Source organism: Lagenorhynchus albirostris, chromosome 8, assembly GCF_949774975.1.
Source record: "Lagenorhynchus albirostris chromosome 8, mLagAlb1.1, whole genome shotgun sequence".
NCBI lineage: Eukaryota > Metazoa > Chordata > Mammalia > Artiodactyla > Delphinidae > Lagenorhynchus > Lagenorhynchus albirostris.
The window spans coordinates 90,757,998-90,772,996 of NC_083102.1; the positions used below are offsets into that span (position 1 = coordinate 90,757,998).

General features: G+C 41.2%; 1 protein-coding gene across 1 annotated transcript in view; it reads right to left on the reverse strand.

Moving 5' to 3' along the window:
* The window catches only part of LOC132524355 (uncharacterized), a 188,302-nt gene that overhangs the window by 16,983 nt on the left and 156,320 nt on the right, over positions 1–14,999 (reverse strand). The window contains exon 5 of the mRNA XM_060156190.1: positions 13,980–14,054. Within this exon, the coding sequence (XP_060012173.1) occupies positions 13,980–14,054 (75 nt within the window). The remainder of the gene's footprint in view (positions 1–13,979; positions 14,055–14,999) is intronic.

The following is a 14,999-nucleotide window of genomic DNA, read 5'->3' on the forward strand; positions in this document are numbered from 1 at the left end:
CTATGGAGGAAAAAATAAAACTAGACAGGGAGATAGGGGTTCCCAGGTATGTGTGTGTGTGCATGTGTGTGTGTGCATATGTGTATGCGTGTGTGTGCATGTGTGTGTGTGCATACACACAGGTACACTTGCTTACCAGAGGATCAGGAAATGGCTCTCCGGAAAGTGATATTTAAGCAAAGACCTGAAGGAGGGAGCAAGCTATGGGCACACATGCAGGAAGAGTGCTCCAGACTGAGGAACTACTGTGCAAAGGCCCTGAGGTGGCCTTTGTTCAAGGCTGGCTTGTTGAAGCAACAGCAAAGGGGCCAATGTACGGAGAGCAGAGGCGGGGGAGAGGAATAAAAGTGAAGTCAGGGTAAGAGTCTGGGCTTTGCACAAACTTAATTAGGATAAAAAAAACTGAGTATCCTCTAGAATGAAACATTTGACAATGAGATCATTTTAAAAACTAAATACAAATTTAAATAAAATGCAGGTTGCAAAGCCATACTTTATTACTTTTTCAAAAATCTTTTTCTTTTTTGATTGAAGTGTAGTTGATTTTCAATGTTGTGTTAGTTTCAGGTGTACAAAGTGATTCAGTTATACATATATATATTCTTTCCCCTTATAGGTTATTACAAAATATTGAGTAAGTTCCCTGTGCTATACAGTAGGTCCTCAATGATTATCTATTTTATATACAGTAGTGTGTATATGTTAATCCCAAACTTGCCATAGTTTATTACTAATGGTCATATTTAAACAAAAAAGTATGCATTTATCATGATCATTCTCTAAAAGGCACCACTGAAATAACTATAATCTAAGTGGGTGGGAGGTTTATGAGTAGATAGTTTTACTGTGTGTTGATTTCAGAATTTGTGGGGCAGGGCTCTTCTGGCCAAAAAGGATAAACCCTCTGCCTGGAATTTTACTACTTGAGTCTAATGATAAGATTGAATTGTTCCTTCTTCTATATCTTCAAGCTATTTTCCAGATCCTTCTATTAAAACACAAACACTGGGTTAGGATGGGAAGGGGGCAGGGAAAAGAGTGGGAAATCACATCTAAAGCACTGGCCAGGTCATTTCGGAGAAGCGGTAGACCTAGGTGTCTTCAAAATCCTGTGTGGATAAGACACGGCTTGGGTTCCTGTGGAAGAGCTCTGGGAGGGAAGAGGCTGGATGGGGAGTGGTGACAAGGTACAAAGAACAAGTGTTAATTGTGACTATTTTTATTCATGTGGACAAATGTCATAGCTGTGAGCAAAGCGCACTGACACTAAAATTCCAAGAACTTCTTTTTCAGATAGAATCAGCCTCACAAGAGATAAGAATGGCCCAAACTACTGTAGTACTACCTTGAAGCAGGCAAGCATCCCTAACCATATTATATTGTTTGGCCTAGAATTTTTGTCTTTCTGTAGCACCCACTTATTCTACACAACATGCATGAACATGGGAGAGATATTTAGCACCGCAGGTGCAGTGTAACAACCTTGACAGCCTTTAGATTTATTATTTGATGGAATGGGCAGAAGGGTAATAGCTTTGACTCCCCTATGAGGCCTTATTTGTCATGAACACACAGTACCGTGACCAGAACTCCCAAGGCCAAGGGCGTCCCTTATTAACTAATCAAGCATTCTGGTGGACACCTCTCTTGCCCAAGCAGAGGTGTGGTGGTGAAGCACACAGGCTCTGGAATTAGACTCACTTGGGTTCTGAACCCCTGTTCTACCATTTACTAGCTGTGTGTCCATGAGCAATGTATTTAACTTTGTACCACAGTTTTTTTCATCTATAAAATGAGGATAATAACAGGTTACTGTGAGGATAACATGAGATAAAACATGTAAAGCGCTTAGAACATGTCTAGCACTGAATAAGCTTCCTAAATGATGACTATTATTAATAGTAGGACATAATGGTTTCTAAAATAGGTATCACTGGGAATATTCAATTCCACTATTAAGTTATTACTGTCTACATACAAATTTAATCCTTCCCAAAACTTCTGTTGGCTTTTTTATAGGCATGAACAGAAAGATGAAAGAAAGAAAGAAAGAAAGAAAGAAAGAAAGAAAGAAAGAAAGAAAGAAAGAAAGAAAGAAAGAAAGAAAGAAAGAAAGAAAGAAAGAAAGAAAGGAAGGAAGGAAGGAAGGAAGGAAGGAAGGAAGGAAGGAAGGAAGGAAGGAAGGAAGAAAGAGAAAGAAAGAAAGAAAGAAGGAAAGAAAGAAAGAAAAGGAAGGGAGGGAGGGAAGGAGGGAGGAAGGAAGAAAGAAAGTTGATATAAAAAATACTGCTTAGGGCATATTCTGATTATTCTCAGTTGTTACTGTAACACTGGTAATTTTACCTTATTAAATATTGAAGAAGTACCATCACCTTTGGGAAGACATTCAAATATATAATATGAAATTAAACTTGTCTTTATGGAATACAGCCAGAGAGGCTCCCAGATGTTATTTTTACAGTAAACAGCTATTTTCCATAAAGGCCCTCATATCGTACATATATGCCAACAAAACCCAGAAGCAAAGGACAATTGCAGCCCTGGGTAAGATGAGATCCTTGGAGAACATGACTTAGCTCCATGTTGCGCTGAACAAGGAGCAGCAGTAAAACAGGAAGGGGGCAAATGAATGGCAAGAGTCTTCCTTGGTTGAGGCACACAGGCCAGGACGAAATAGAAGTTAATATAAAGGGACCAGGCAAAATTTGCATCAGGTCTGGCTTTATAACCTAGAATTTCTTCATTTTCTTTTCTGATTTATTAGAACTAGGGAAGAATTGGTACCAGGCACCTGGGAGGTTATTAGCAACAAAAGGACCAGACCAGTTGAGCTACAGAAGGAAACAAGCAGGGTGCCCCCGTGGCATGAACACATGGCCACTTACTAGCCCATCCCATGTGTCTGGGATAAATGAAAGGAGTACCAAGTCAGATCTGGGATTTTTTTTTCTGCTTATCCTATGCACATGAAAAGTAGAAGGGAAATTAGATAAATTTTCTATTTTTAAAAAAACTACAGTTCTTTTCCATTTGATTGGCTGAATGGACGATCAATGGACAGTGGTATGAGTTTTGATTAAGAAATACCTAGAAGTTCAAAATGAAAAATGTATGAATATAAATTATGATTTGGGCATTTAAAATTATGATTCGGGGCATTAATTATGCCAGAATGTGTCCAAAAGTACACATGAATTCCCTCTGCAGCCAACGCATCACTTTCTGAGACGTGTGATTCATCTTAGCACATGCCCCAGGGTTAAACTGTCTTTCATCTAGAAATCTGAAAGAATTATTAAAATGGAAACGTTTCATGGAAATACCACCTCAGTCATTTGGCATGTATCTAACTGGTCACCCTTTCCAAATAGTTATCACAGGACAAAAAAAAAAAAAAAAACCCCACCATGAACGTAACAACAGAAACAAAACAATGGAGCTCTTTTCCCTGACACTGGACTCAAATTTGTGTGTTAGTAATAATGACAAATTGTCCCATGTTATTGCTTCAAGAACTGTTTCCAGTGACCCTGGGGGATGCTGTGTACTTGCTTTCCTTCATATTTGCCCTTGGCAAAATTTTCTTTATTCAGATCATTCTCTGAGAAAGTCATTTCAGTCTGAGTTGTATACATTCTAGGCCGCTCGGTTAATAAGAGTTTTTGGCCTTGTGGTTTCTACAGCCAGTTATTCTCTTGAAGATGATTGATGGCGTTAATTCTCCTCACACGTGGTCCACGGGTAACCGGCCCCCTTCTTCAAACAAAGTGTACTCATTCTGAGGACAGCCTGGGAGGACCAGGTATCACTGCTGCCAAGCCAGTTCTCTGAGTTCCAGGGATAGGACTCACCTAAGGCAGAGACGGCTCAGCTAGGATTGTACTCATGGAATCATGAGACAAAAGCTCCAAACCATGAAAGGCAAGGGGCTGCTGTTCTCCAGCATCTGCTGTTCTCTGGCATCTCTCCTCACCAGGCCTGCAGCCTCTCTCCTTGTTTGGGGATCTCGGTTCTCTTGCATCTATACAGAGAGTTTCCTAACAGCTTTCCTCATCTTCAATGTGCTTTCATTTCCTAAAACACCAATGCCGAATTAACTTTCTCGAAACAATGGTGGGCACACCTTACTTCTCACTCGGGAACTTAACAGGTTCATAACTGAACATAAGTCAGACTCAGTACAGTATATTCACCATCAGACATATTTCAGATGCAATATAATCATGACGGAATCTTCCCTCTTCACCTCGAAAGCAGCCCTTCTGCATTTTCTATTCCGGTCAGTAGCACCACCATCCACCCAGTCTCTAAAGCCAAAGGTCAGGACTTGCTTTCCCTCATTCTTTGTTCCTTTGCTGAGTGGCATATAGGTCCACTCAAATACACTGTAAATGGTCCCCTCTGCTAGGATCCTAGGTCAGGCTCTCTTGCTTCTTCTCATTTCTCACCTCTTACTGGTTTCACCCATCTATTCTACATACAGCTGACAGAGTACTTGTTCTAAACTCAGATCTGATCATGTGACTCCCTTACTCAAAATCCTGAAGTGGAATCCCACAACCTACCCCAGACTCCTGGCTCCAACCCGCCTTCACGGCACCCCCAGCTTCTCCACCTTCAACCGTACCAAGCTCTCCAAGTGTACCCACCGCCAGGCTTCTAGTGGTATCTGCTCTCCCTGGAATGTCCCTCTCTACATCTGCCCAGAAGATGCCTACGCGCGTCTCATGTTCCTTCTCAAGGATTTTCCTGATGCCACCACGCAGAGCTGTCACATTTGCCTCTGTATCAACATATCCCTTTATATGTACATATACACACACATAAATATATATGTATGTATTATTTTTACCTTTTTGGGACTAATTACACCATATTGCAGTAACTGTGCTATATACCTGTCATGTATAGTATAGCCTGCCTGTTACTCTTTTTTTTTTTTTTTTGGCGGTACGCGGGCCTCTCACTGCTGTGGCCTCTCCCGCTGCGGAGCACAGGCTCCGGACGCGCAGGCTCAGCGGCCATGGCTCACGGGCCCAGCCGCTCCGCGGCATGTGGGATCTTCCCAGACCGGGGCACGAACCCACGTCCCCTGCATCGGCAGGCGGACTCTCAACCACTGCGCCACCAGGGAAGCCCTGCCTGTTACTCTTTGAGGGTGTCTGAAACATAGTAGCTCATGGACAAGTGAATAAATGTTTATTGATTCATGAAAAAAGGAAGAAAGGAACAAACAGCTCTCCAAAGCCACTTTCAACCACATCTTAGGTCTACCTTCTGCTTTAAATTGGTTTACTTATTTTGTCCTTTGGCGATGCAAACACCATGGTTATCTCCCATCCCCCTCAAGGCTGCCATTCCCCCACTGTAACATCTACTCTTTTCAATTTAGTTTTTCTGAACTAGTCTTAGAACCATTCTTCCTTCAATGAACAGTTTAAGTTCAAAGTGGTCATAAACCTCTGTTAGCCTCTCAGTACGTAGTGGTCACCACTCCTCTGAACTCCCAGGGCACTTTCAGCCTTTCCCACACATTTAACAGTCAGTAATGCTACTCTGTGCTTTTTTTTTTAACGCGTAGACCTAGTACATACGTGTGTAGGTGAACGGTTGATTTATATTTATGTAACCAAAGAGTGTGAGTCACAGAAGGGCCAGAGTCATATCTTACAATGCAGACTACATCATCAGAACTTCTCATAGCTCCCTGTACACAAGAAGCAATCAGTAATGTTTAATAATGAAGATGGTCATCCTATAGGCACTATATGTAGGTCCTATAGGTTAGTATTTTATTTGTATTAATGAAACCCAAATAACTCCAAAATAAACTTTGACTTATTGGTGAAATATTGGTGAGATTCTAGGTTCAAGTATGGGCAATGGTCCCATAAGTCATTCAGTGGTGATACAACACCCTACTCGTGCAGAGCTATGTTTGACTCTCAGTTGAGGAAAATCTGTTTTAGAAAAGGAAGGCTTTCAATTGTTTCCCCTTTATGCAAAGATCTTTGCATGCCCCTCCTGTATGTATTGAATCAAGGCAGCTACGATTCAGTAATAAAAATAATTTGGACAGAATCAGCAAGTCCATTATAAGATAGATACTTGACATCTATTTCCTCACTAAACTTGGGGGTTGCTCTACAGAAGAAAAATCCTAGTGTGCAAAGGTTTGTTTTCAGGAAAATGAAAATTTTATGTCATGTATTTACCATAAAGCTGCTCTGGGTGGTCAAAAACCATCAGCAACAAACGGAAAGACCCAGAGAGAAAATTCAGGGGAACGTTCTCTCTAGGGATGACTTCTGGTTTTGGTATATAACAAGTATTCATTTCAACTCAACAAATATTTATAGAGCATGAACTCAGTACCCAGGATGGTGCCAGAGGCTGTCTAAGACGTACTTATTTTTTCCTACTCCTCTAGGTAAGAAAGCTTTTTATTATTTTGCACAAGAAACCAATTGGAAGACCTTTTTAAAATATTAAAGCATATCTATAGTTGGATTCTCTGTAAGAGGGAAATATTACATAATGAAGAAATATTTTACACATACTTTGAACTTAGACTGATATATTTTTCAGCTCATTTGAATAATTTGAATATGGTAGCTGTGTCTAGTTATATTTGTCAAATTCTATTTCTCAGATTTTTTTTTTTTTTTTGCCCCAGGAAACAAAGCCATTTCGGAAACTACATTAACGCCACGTTCTCTGTGCTTACTGACAAAAAAAATAAATACAATAGAAATTGACAGGAACCATTTTCTCTGTGCCCCTTCTCCATGTAGATTGTTCTCTGCCGTCCATCCCCTCTTTTCATAACCTGTTCCTATGGCCTTTCCTTCACAAGGCTAACAGCTTCTGTCAGCAAGGCTTTTATTCAGTACTGTATCAAGAGCTTTGCAGAAAAATGTTCATCATGTTCGCTGCTTCTCTTTGTTTACCCCTTCAATTCTTGTAGAATTCAAGCTAACCAGGAAAACGCATGTCTAATCACAAATGTGAACTCCCTCTTAGGCAGTTATTTTGGTGCATTTCTCTCCTAAACATATCATATAATTAGAGGTTCTGTGAAAATCAAATAAGATGAGTTTCCCCAAATATGTCTTTCACATCAAGTATGTATTATAATGACTTAAACACGTATTTTGCGTACATTGAGTTCCAAGAGAGGAGCTTATGTATGCCTGCCAAGGAAGTACTTAAATATTTTACTATTTTTCCACAAATATTCCTTGTAAGGCAGACATAACTAAGCATTTTAAAGTAATAGTAAATTGGGGGTTAGATGTCATTAATCAAATAAAAGAAGTCATGTATTCTATGAACCTTCCGAAGTAGACCTCTGAATGGTCTTGTCACTGCTAAGTCTAAATGGAATAAAGAATCTTCACTCAAATCCTATTCTTGAAAATATCAGAATGTCATCGTTCACCATTAATTTCATGCCAATTATTAAATAGGATATTGGTGACACCACTACTTCTCTATATAATTGTTCCATACATGAACTCTCTAATGTATAAAAATTCCTTCTTGCTCAGAATGAACTTGTTCACTTTTTTTAGAAAAAATTTTTTTTTTCTTAAATAGCCTTTCCTTTGTTAAAATGCTATAGCTGGAACCTCAAGACGCAGTGGTAACACCCACCACGCCGGCACTGCTGGATCACTTCTCTGATGCTCAAACCTTCTCTCACCATTTTAGAACATGGCTTTCTCATCATTTTTGCCATCTTGCTGAAAATTTTGGGGTCAGGAAGTTTTAAAAGTAGCAGTAGAATTCTTATGTCTCAAATAACAAGTATGAGATACTAAACAAATAAAAACTCTCAAACACAAATCTTTTTCAAACCGTCAGACAAGCAGAACCCCATCAAGATGAGACTTTCTGGAAACAAGCTACGAAAAAAAAAGTGGTTTAATGGGAATTCATAATACAGCAAGAAACGTCACAACCCTGAATGAAGCTGACTGGAAACAGAATTACCCTGGCCCGGATGATGGCAATCCCTGCCTCTGGGAAGAGTGGATTTCCAATTAAGTTGCCAAGTTCACCAAATGTCTAATGGGTTGGCCCTTTGCATAACTCGTTCTGTATTATTCAAGTGAAAATTGTACTCCATAGGTATTTTCTGCTTTTTTTTTTCTTTACAAAAACTTTGAGAAGAAGAAAAATGAAAGTCAGGGCAGGATTGCCCATAGGACAGACAGATGGCATCAAGGATTTACGTTTAGCTGGAAGACCATTCCTTCTACAAACCTCACAGTTTTATAGAGTTCCTGCTAGATTTAACACAGAACACTTCTGCCAGAGGAGAATATTCCTGTAAAAAATCTCCTCGATCTGTGGTTTTATTTACAAAGGCGCTGGTGTGAAATATACACCCGGAAGACCCATGTGCAAATGGGCCCATGTGAGCGACACACAGCCGGTGAGACGGCACATCCCGCACACCTCAGGTGCAGCCTCGGCTTGAGGAGGCATCGCAGGAACACATTAATCAACACGTTCAAGGAATGCATTAATCAACACCGCCTAGTCGGCTGGCATGCCCCATTGTTTAACCGTGCATTGCTAACAAACGCACAGCAGCAATATGAATGTGAATTTCCACCATGCTGCAAGAAACAAAACCCTTTTCAGGACTGGCCCCATGCACCATATCCCACTCGACTCGTTCAATAGAAATCATTCTCTCCTGGATGCGTGCTAGTTTATGGACTTGCTTTTTGCAACAGTCAACCAGAAACAAAGACGCTTTACAGACCAGCTAAGTTTGACAAAAGCTGTAGAAATGCCTTCTGCAGATATGAAAACTTGAATCCTTCTAAGAGCTTTTTTTTTTCTTTGCCTTACAAAACGAATTGCTGTCACGAAAGACAAAATAAAACACAACAAAGCAAAGCAAAAAAAAAAAAAAAAAAGTCCAAGCATCTGTGTCTGCACTCAGATGTGACGGCAACACACTGCATTCCCAGCAGGGGCCTGGGCCTGGCCTCTGATCCACACTGGGCTTCATTTTCCTCCTGGGTAGTTCCCTAGATAACGGTCCTGCCAGGATTTGGCTCCCTCCAGAAGCAGCCCCGGACGAAATGTCCAGATGCTGGGAGGAAGGGATCTGATAAAGCACCTTCAGAACCTGGGCACACAAACCTACCTTTGTGTGTTCAGAGTTCTGTGGACCTGAGCATTTAAGGCTTTCCAGTACTGTTAACACTCAGAGCATCTCACTCAGTAGGTTAGGAGGAGCAAAATATTGATTTGATAATGAGAATGCTGAATGTAAATATCATAATTCGGAATGAATAGGGATGCCCTTTACTATGATCATTTTGAATAAATGTGCTCCCAGGGGCAGAGTTATTTCAGTAGCGGTTTTACTGCTGGGAGCCAAGGTCACAGGGCAGTGGCTCCCCTCTCTGGTGGTACAATTCCAGCCCTTCAGTGAGCCCCCCACATTAAAGTTCGTGTTCCCCTGATCCAGCCTTATCTTGTCACCAGTTCTAATTCTGATGACCTAGAAACTATTTAAAAGCTGCAAGCCAAAAGTGCAGCAGGGAAAACAAATCTGATCCAGTAAGTATCTGTTGTAAAGATAATCCCATCAGCCCTTTGGTGCATAAATGCTAAGTCGCTACACATTTCCAGTACTGGGGTGACTCAGGCAATGTCCTCCTTCTAGTCCCAAAACAGATATTTCTCCCCACTGGACCACAGTGGGAGGAGAGGGGAGGGATGCATGCAAGTTGCAGAATTCCTTCTACTGACTACCAGCACTGATTGCTACTGCCACAGGACACAATGCCACCCTTCCCATCACTCTCTCACCCACTCCCACTATCTCCCAACAGAGGATATTGATGTCTTTCTTCAGACGCCTTTCCACAGCTCTTCCAGAGACAACTACCAAACCGAGCAGCCCGCAGCAGTGGGAGGCAGAAAGGGTGGATTTCCAGAGGAAAATGGTTGTGCCCATAAGAATCACGAGGACAGGATGCAAGGGGCAGAAGGGACTTGATCAACAGAGGCATCTCAATCATGGATGCCGTAATGACTCAGCGATAAAGATCAGGAAGTGTATTATAACTCAATCTCCCTACAGAGACACTGTCCATGGGATTTCACATGCTTCCATCTGACTCCAGGTCACAGGGTGTTCCTCAGACTCCATACAGAAATGGAAAACTGAGCAGTGCCCCGGGATGGAAGGAAAGAACCTACATCCCCTCTCATTCGGCTTCCAGGAATGCTGCTCTTTGGTAGTGAGCTGTCATTCCACGAAGAACTTTGCCGGGACCACAGGGGAGGGACTGTCCAAGCTCAGTAATATTTCAGGAGATGCTGTCACTGAGTGGAAAGCTAGAGCTTGCCCTCATCATAGGTCAGGGAAAGACGGAGGAAGTTAATAAGTATCAGAAAAGATTGTGCCGGTTTTCTAGTTGATTCAATACCCCAATTTTAACTGGTATAAAACCCTTTGCTTAGATTTACGTCCCTGTCTTGGTTTTTGGAAGTTCTGGGCTTCCCAGGGTAATTGCTTTTATTTATTTATTTATTCAGGGTAATTGCTTTTATTGATGAGCTTTTCATCTCTAGTTCGGTAGGCGAGTATTCCTTTTGTGGATGACGTTTGTCTCCTAGGTTTGTCTGGTGTCGAGTAAACACGAAATGAAACTTATCAGCCTTAAAATGATCCTGTAGGACAAAATTTTGATAGATCTCTATACTGTCAAACAGTATCCAAAACAGTAATCCCAGCTGGACTACTGTTTAAATACTGATTCTCATTTACAAATCAACTTAGTCATAAGAGAAAGTCTTTTCACTGTTACCAGTTTTACTGTTATCTACTCAGAATAGAACTACCAGTCTCCTAAGACATCTGCATCATTTAAAAAAGTTAGTACCACGAGTCCAAGGGAGAGAACAACTTTGAAATCATCAACCAAAAACAATCATTAAGTAGCTCCAATAACCTGCCAGATTTTCCCTCTTCTACACCTTGCCTAATGGGAACGTGCTTTAAGGTACAGCACGAGCATGATGCTTCTTCAGACTCATCACGGTTACAACCAGGACCCAACTTACACAAACGTAGCCAGAGCAGAAAACCAGTATTCAGAGTGATTTTGGGGGGTGCCCCCTGCAACTCGGGTTGCTTGTAACAATTCCACCATTAACTGTCCCTATATTTCAGCTCAGGGTTTTCAAGTCAGGTAGAAGGCAGATTTTCCTTGGAGAGAACTTACACATTAGTGCTGCTGGTGAACGCAAACGCAGTTTTCACATGCAACTGGACATGGGGAGGGGTAGCACTTTCCAGACAGAGGGATGTGGGGTGTGGTGAGGCTTCACAGACCATGGCTCTGACTGCCCACATCTTTCGGATACCACAGCCCGCTAGCGAACATGGAAAAGCCTACTGAAAACTCTAAGTAGTTTCCAAAACGCTTTCTATTCTAATGTCAGAGGCCGAATTCTTGAATAGCCCGAGGACGTTCTGAATACAAGTGTGCTTTAGAGTTTCAGGAAGTTCCAGGGCGTCTTTGTGAGGCAAGGGAGAGACACAGGAAGGCAGTCAGTGTTTAGTTTCCACCAGATGAAATCCTCCATGAAGATAAAATGAGATATTTTTGTAGCTCTACTAGAGCCTAACGACTAAAAGTTCACTGTAGTCATCTGACAAAAGTGCAGCCGAGAAGATAACTGAGAAGAATGTACCGAGAAAGGGAGAATTGAACTTTTTCACTTGTTGCCCTAGAAGACAGAGATCTGAAGTCAAAGAACTCTCATGCAGTGAATGGATGAGAAAATAATGCAACCAGCCAGGAAAACTCCCTGAGGAATCACCTTATGGAGCCCCACTGCTGCCGCCTTACAAGGGCACCACGCACATCTTCCCAGCAGCCCCTGTGCTTGCCTTGTCTTTGTGTATATTCCCCCTTCCACTAGAAACCACCATTTACAAATAAGCTCCTGGTCTTTTGGTCTTCCTACCTCTCCTGAGTGTCACACAATATGCTATCTACAGAAGAATCTGCTATCACTTACTGCTGGTGCTGGTGTTTTATGGGTAGGCCACTTTACTTACCACTGAGACAGGAAGACAAGAGTACAGCCATTTTGGAAAAGGACCAGGGAACGGCTTTGAGCAACATAGGCCTTGGAAGCTAAAGAACAAAGGTCCTGGGGGCCTGAGTCCCATAGACAAAAACCAGGCTGGCAGGAATAAAAGATGAACCTTATCTCTGTCACACTCACGAGTATACCTAGTTGCAACAAGACTCAACTATAAACTTTATCCTTATCCGTTCCGGTACTTTCTTGCAGAAAAGTCTGCCGCGCTCCTTTCCCCTCAAAGAAGTACTCCTTATTCCTGCCAGCCACCACGGAGCCACCTGCTGCCGATCAAGAAGTTTGACAATTTGTGGAAATTATCAGTGATCATGAGACCAGCCCTCTCTGTTGTTATACAAGCACCTTGCCCCTTCTACTCAGGGAGCTGGCCTTCTTTCTTGTGCACAAACTCTCTCTTTTAGTAAAAAGCTTTGCTTGCCTAAGAGTCTTGTGGAAGCGGTACTCACTTCTATGGTATTGCTGTCCAAGGATGTGGAAAGTGTGTGCTGACACCACTGTTACTACTAATTCTTAGTTCCTAACAACTGTGGTTCAGTGTAGGCAAACTTCCACGTCCCTGCTAGAATGGAGAGGTCTCTCACATTGTCTCACCTTGCAGGTGTATTTATTTTATGAAATACGGACACTTGTTGGAGGAAGTATGTCTAGGTATATCAAAACTTTATCAGTCATTTTCCGTTGACGAGGGAGCTTTCAATTAAAAGAGCCATTCATACAACATTCAGGCTCTTTCGGTATTGGTCAAAATTATCTAACTCAGCAATGTTGCTAATCTTTACTCATTTTCACTTTGAGAACTCTCCAAGCAGAACAAAACGTGTGCTATTTGATTCACAAAGCAGCCTCCTTAGTTTCCAGGCTACTGATCTGGGGATTTCTGGCGCGATTTTGAAACATCACAAAAACTAGTTAGTCATATACATTTAGTTTCAGTACAACATAACGGAAGCAAATTCAACTGAGGCATGAAAAATACAAAACAACATATGGACGGATCAATTTCAGACTTCTCAAGGACAAGGGACAACATCTTGCAAGATTTTCCTACCTCAAAATCTTGCCTACAATCTTCTTTTCTTAATTAAATTCCATGGGACTTTACTTGTTAAATAAAACCTATGAGATAAGAGACCTAACTGCTGAACAATCATGCTTTCATAAATTCCTTAAGGAAGCTATTATTGGGTGAGATACAGTTGTCTGAACTGTGTTCCAGATCGTCAAGTAAGATATTTTTCATCAAGTTCAGTGGCCTTTGAGAAGGCATCATTGGCCTGGCAGAGTCTGTTCTAGAGCTGATAATTCAAATGATATAAATTGGACTAGGGTGGGAAAGAGATTTACAAAGCAGAAAGCCTGTATCAAAGTAACACTGAAACTTTCCAAACAGACTTTTGTATTACTTGGACAATATGTTCTCAGGAGATTTTTGATAGATGATTGAATCAAAAAGAAAACTTTCTTACAAATAATTCCTTACCGTTTTAAATCTTTAATTCCATCAGAAACCTATTGTTTACTAGCAATGCTTTTATTCTGCTATCTATTTTCTGAACTTTGTACAATTCATGATTTAGAAAAACAAAAATCGTATTACTATGAAAAGACGTGAAGAGCTGGTTTTCTTCCCTGTGTATTTGATCCATCCTCTCTGACATGCGGTATGATTCATGTTTCTGCGACCATTATCCCTACTCGCTGTCTTTCATCATACTCTCTGGATGGACAGTATTAAACATGGCGATACTATTACATAAACACATCATTTTATGGTATAATTCCCTTCTTGAACCAATTACTAATTCAAACCTTTGAAGAAGATAAGCTCCTACCTTTGAAGAAGATCTTCTTATTTGAAGAGATTGTTCTTCCTCTGACTTCTTTAAACCAAAAGTCTTGGCATTGCTCTGTGGGTGGAAGAGAGGGGAGAATGTTAACAAGACATTCGTCGTCAATCACAGCAGATTGTCCATACATTAACTCCAACTGACTCCCTGATGGGAAACTCAATTACAGGGGGAGCCCTACAAGGAAAGACAAATTATGAATAGATTTGCCAAAACACATCTCTGCTGGTTTCAATCAAAAGTGACAGCAGAGAAGTGACTAAAACTCTGGTGACCATCCCATTAATGGATCCCAATCGAGAGAGTCACGCCTGGTGCCTTTTTTCAGTTTATGGAAATAGAGGGGTTTTTGGTAATGCATGTGTGTAGCGTGGCTAAAATACTTCCATATTGTGTGACTATTATTATTATTATTGAAGTATTTTATTTAGTAGAGTAGGAAATCTTCTCTGTTTGAAAGCCCCCAAGTTTTCAATGAGGGTCACAAAGAAACAATGGGTGCAGCGTAGAGCAGAGAAGACCCACCTGGGCTGTGACAAAGGGCCAGCTATGGACAGTCCAGAGCTTGACCATCTCCAAGTCTCCTCTCCTCAGCCTGAATGTTTCCTTTGCAAATATTCCAGCTGAGAAATAGCCAGCAAAGGACAGCACAGACCGGGAGGAAAACAGTCACAGCTGAGTACATTAGGTCTCTTTTTTTTTTTTTTTTGAGACAACCAGTTCAGGGACACCCATGGTTTGCTAAAAGAGGATTTGTGGCTTTTGGGACTTTGGGCTTTTGGAAACAGAAGTCATACTATCAACCTCTGAGAAACCTTTCAGAGAAGAGAAACAAGTGTCAATTCAGGAATTCCTGGCTGCACTCAAATATGAAGACAACTATCAATTGCAAAATGATTCTATTACTAAAATCAAAAGATATGTCCTCATCTCAGATGCTTTAGTTTAGGCACGTGTTACAAAATATCTTCTGTATTCAGTTGCGAAAAGCTTTATCTTAATTAC